The sequence below is a fragment of the Morone saxatilis genome, unplaced genomic scaffold, assembly GCF_004916995.1.
Source record: "Morone saxatilis isolate NCDOM2014 unplaced genomic scaffold, NCSU_SB_2.0 Contig19, whole genome shotgun sequence".
Taxonomy (NCBI): domain Eukaryota; kingdom Metazoa; phylum Chordata; class Actinopteri; family Moronidae; genus Morone; species Morone saxatilis.
The window spans coordinates 4,180,109-4,184,532 of record NW_023339751.1 but is presented as its reverse complement, the minus strand read 5'-3'; the positions used below and the strand labels follow the sequence as shown (position 1 = coordinate 4,184,532).

General features: G+C 41.8%; 2 protein-coding genes across 8 annotated transcripts in view; one reads left to right on the top strand and one right to left on the bottom strand.

The window, feature by feature from the left end:
* lrrfip2 (leucine rich repeat (in FLII) interacting protein 2) overlaps positions 1–2,747 on the top strand; it is a 19,990-nt gene extending 17,243 nt beyond the window's left edge. For all 7 annotated transcript variants that reach the window (XM_035664088.1, XM_035664087.1, XM_035664086.1 and 4 more), the window contains 5 exons: positions 894–1,026; positions 1,304–1,474; positions 1,569–1,648; positions 1,746–1,850; positions 1,936–2,747. In XM_035664088.1, coding sequence (XP_035519981.1) covers positions 894–1,026; positions 1,304–1,474; positions 1,569–1,648; positions 1,746–1,850; positions 1,936–2,046 — 600 coding nt within the window. In that variant the 3' untranslated portion in view covers positions 2,047–2,747. The remainder of the gene's footprint in view (positions 1–893; positions 1,027–1,303; positions 1,475–1,568; positions 1,649–1,745; positions 1,851–1,935) is intronic.
* Positions 2,748–3,312: 565 nt separating this feature from the next.
* mlh1 (mutL homolog 1, colon cancer, nonpolyposis type 2 (E. coli)) overlaps positions 3,313–4,424 on the bottom strand; it is a 6,975-nt gene continuing 5,863 nt past the window's right edge. Inside the window, exons 14-17 of the mRNA XM_035663787.1 lie at positions 4,034–4,203; positions 3,832–3,924; positions 3,635–3,745; positions 3,313–3,550 (exon numbers count right to left, since the gene is read on the bottom strand). Coding sequence (XP_035519680.1) covers positions 3,395–3,550; positions 3,635–3,745; positions 3,832–3,924; positions 4,034–4,203 — 530 coding nt within the window. The 3' untranslated portion in view covers positions 3,313–3,394. The remainder of the gene's footprint in view (positions 3,551–3,634; positions 3,746–3,831; positions 3,925–4,033; positions 4,204–4,424) is intronic.

Below are 4,424 nucleotides of genomic sequence, written 5' to 3'. Positions count from 1 at the left end.
TTTGTTTTTCTTTCCATTTTATTTTCTCATCAACGTTTTCACTACCTGCTGGTTCTGCATAACTCACTTGGCACATGTTATTCTGTACTGCACAATGGATACAGCGCACTATATCGCATTACTCGTGTATTAGTTGTTCATAGAGGGTATGCACGTAATGTCAATGTACATGGACGTCACCACGGTAATGTCCCGCAGTCAGTGTCTACTACTGTTGAGTCACATCTCAAAAGAAACGGAGAATGCGGTTGGGCAAGTGATTGTACAACAGAGTCAGAAAGAATGTAAGTTTTTATCGACTGCTGAAAGAAGCATTGTGAAATAAGGCAGCGCTTTGTTTACTGAAAGTGAGGCTGCTAATATATTGAAAGTGTTTTTACAAACCTATTCAAAGTTCCTATTATTTTGTTCAGGCAAATCCTGACACATAGTGTTTAGTTTGTGCCTTCAGGGTTTGGTTAATGCAATGTTGGGGGCCCAGTGTTGAGCCACATACTGCAGACATATGTACGTCACTTTTAAGTTGCACTGATATGGACTACAGAAAATAGACAAAATAGACCACAGACCCCCAATTTAAGAGGATTTCCCCTTTTTTATTTTTAGGTTTGAAGATAAAGTCTCTATAGTCAATCAGTGATCAAACTAGGAACAATGATGATTACATTTTCTTATCTGGCAACATCCACAGAACACTGACTGTTCAGTATGCCGTACAGATCACTGCGAGGCCTTTACCTTTTGTAAGATTTGTGTTTACTTTTTGGTATGAAAGCCGCATCCATTCAGCCAGCCGTTGGTTCGGCTGGCGTCATGAGAAAGTAACGTCAGTGCATACCCTCGCTACACTAGTGGAGCCGGTCCTAAGCAATGTGTGTGTGCTCTCACCACAGAAACATGGGCTGGTCATTATCCCGGACGGCACGCCAAACGGAGATGTCAACCACGAGCCTCAGTCCTCAGGGATCACTGTGGTCTCCCAGGAGGCCGCCCAGGTGCTGGAGTCTGCAGGAGAGGGCCCACTGGGTGAGTCAGGGACATTATGTCTGTCCCATAGAACAGCACTGCTACATGTTTACTTAAAGAAGTTGTTTTGATTAAAGGCTCTAAATAAACTGTTTATATGGATGCTAAATAAATGGATCTGATGAGGTGTATTTACGAGCACCAGCGCTTGTAATAAGAAACAGGACTCTAACCCGCTGCACACGATTCCCTCCTGCTATCACAGCGCACACAGTTCCTCTGCACACCTGTTATGATGAACTGCTTCGGTTTAATGTGTTTTCCTGCTGTTTTGTAGATGTCAGGCTACGGAAGTTGGCAGAGGAGAAAGATGAACTGTTGGCTCAGATCAGGAAGCTGAAGAATCAGCTGGAGGAGGAGAGGCAGAAACACTCAAAGATGGACAGTGCGTTCACAGACGGGGAGAGGATGGAGAACGGTACAGACCTACACTTTATTGAGATGCAGAGTAAGTTGGCTTTATAATTTTGTATAAGCACATACATGAAATATTATAAACATCTTTTGTTTTCAAACTCACTGGTTTCCGTTTGTCTCTGTAGGAGATGCCAACAGACAGATTAGTGAATACAAGTTCAAGCTTTCTAAGGCAGAGCAGGAAATGGGTACAATGGAACAAAATGTAAGTGAAAAAGAAGTTCACATTTATTTATAGAAATATTCACAAGTTTTAAGGCTTCAAGTCACCAAATTGTTCTCTTTTTGTGTCCGTTCTCCAGATTAACAGACTTGAAGGGCAAGTGTCCAGGTACAAGGCATCAGCAGACAACGCGGAGAAAGTAGAAGACGAACTTAAAGCAGAAAAACGGAAACTTCAAAGAGAGGTAAAGACACACACTTAATCTATAATATAATAATAACATCAACAGGCTGAATGCTAATGTCTCCCCTCTGTCCCCCCCTCCACAGCTGCGCACATCTCTAGATAAGATCGAGGAAATGGAGATGACCAACAACCACCTAGTAAAGCGCCTCGAGAAGATGAAGGCCAACAGGAACGCCCTTCTGTCGCAGCAGTGAGGCAAGGCAGCATCACCACAGAAGCCCTTAAACTCGCACCTCTGACCTCTGACTGCCATATTGTGTCTGGAGCACATTTCCATTTTTAGCTGTAACACTTTAAGATTTGTAGCTAACCAAAAAACACTTTAAAAAATGTAGCACAGGCAAAAAGCTGAACTGTGTGTCTTTTTTTAAAACCTGGAAGCATTGAGGTTTTTTTTTTTTTGGAGGAATAACTCAGAAACTTAACTAATAAAACTATAAAGTTGCTGGGAGATACATCTGAGGAAATTTCTCTAGTCACTACTTAATTTTTCAGAGCTTTGTACTACATCATGTTATCCACGAGATTTTATTTCTCTCTGGTTGGGTGCTTGGCTGTACTTTGTTTTTTGTTTTTTTGTTTTGTTTTTTGATAAGTTGCATGAATGAGTATAATGTTGCTTTTAACTATTCAACCCTCACGGCTGCTCCGGCCCCGCACCTTCCCAGCTTCCCCTCACACAGTGAAGTGCCTTTTCACACTACGAGACTGGAGGGGTCTGCACCGCTCAATGAAACAGTAATTGTTTTAACAGGTACAGAACGATGTATTTAAAAAAAAAAAAAAGGTGCAGTCATTATTTGAAAATATGTAGAACCAAGTGTCTGCTGCGGTTTCATTGAAATTTTTCAAATATTTAAAAGATTTCTTGAAAATAAATGTGTAATTTACAGAACTGTGTATACAAGGTTTTCCTTTTTTCATGTAAGTTTTGCCATTTTCTACTGTTTGGAATCCATATATGAGGTGTGTACATTGTTTATTTTCTCTGTGTGACTTCACTTTTTTTTATTCTGAATGGTTTGGTTTAATAAAGACGAGATGCTGGAGACAGTTGGGAACCTTTACGCTACAGCATAAATCATGGAAACCGTTCTGCAGGTTTCCCTCACTCACTCAATTCCCCGGTTTATACAGGTGTTAATTGTAATTGTCCGTAAGATATTTGGGCAGACTTCCTTCACGCTGAGCTCTGATCCCCCCAAGCTGCACAGATGTCTCTGACTGACAGGCTGTAATAAGTCAGGCTCGTGTGCTGGCACATTTTAGATGTCGTTTTGGGACTCATGACCTGATTCTAATTTTCCTGGCTGCACATCCCAAGTCTTACTTTTAGAAAACCATGTGAAGGCTTGGCACGTTTTAAATAGGCTGCGAGGGATGAGGATTTCCTGTGACAGACAGACTTTTATACCTCATGGAATATGGTTTTTCCACTCATAAAAAAAACAATCTGAAGTTTCATACAAAGTTTATTTACAGCACAAATGTTACAAGTATAAAGGAGCAGCATGTATGGTTGAATGTAGTCCGATGTGATGATCAGCACCTCTCGAACACTTTATAGAGATCAGGTAAGTTGGCGATCTGCAGCACGGTGCCGTCCTCGCTGAAGTTCTTCGGAGGACTGAAGAGGGTTCGGAAAGCTTTGAAGATGATGTGCTCAACTCTCCAACGCCACGAGTTCGCCTCAGCGTCCTGAAACAAGAATTACACATCACACTTGTCAGTTCGGTTCTTTGTCTTTAATGTTACTGCAAAGCGAAGGAAGTTCCTTCGTACCTGCTCCTCTCCCGGCTCGGCCTCCAGGATGTACTCCTTCCTGATGGAGTAAAACGTGCTGCACTCCTTGCTGAAGTCTCTGAAGCACTCCTTTTCATTGTCCCAGTTCACCTGCACGACAGCGCCAAGCACAAGCTTTTAGACGCAGTTTGTTTTCTACAATCTCGTCATAAATGAGAAACCTTCAAGACGTTCACCTCAGTGGCCAGACGCAGGATGAACAGGGGGAGACCCTCCATGACAGGGGTGTACTTGTCCAGCAGTAACGGCAGCCCTGTTAGATTTCCTTCCTATAATGCACAAGACTTTATAGCATGAGTAATAACAGACACAAAGGCAAAATGTTGCTTAAGAACATGAGATTTTAGAGTGAACAGACCTACGCCATCCTGTTCTCACCTGGTCTATCTCCATGGAGAAGTAGTCCTGCAGCATCTCAGTTTTCTTCTTCAGGAAGTCCACTATGTACTGAGCCAGGCCTTCTTTAGGACCATCCTCTTCTGTCCAGCCGCTCCCCTCAGAGTCCAGAGCCAACATGGCCAGATCATAAAGTGGAGCAGGCGTCTGGATTCACATCATCAAACCATTAAAAACAATCATAACCTGTACAGTTTATTCTAATCAGTGTTTCTCAAATGGGGTACTTCAGTCCTACGGGGGTAATATAAAAAAAAGATCAGATTATATATGTATATTTTTATCATTAATAAAAAGATGTAAGTTCAATAAACCATATTTTATATGCAATATTTATTTTGTGTTACTGCATGATGACAAAAAAATGGTTTGC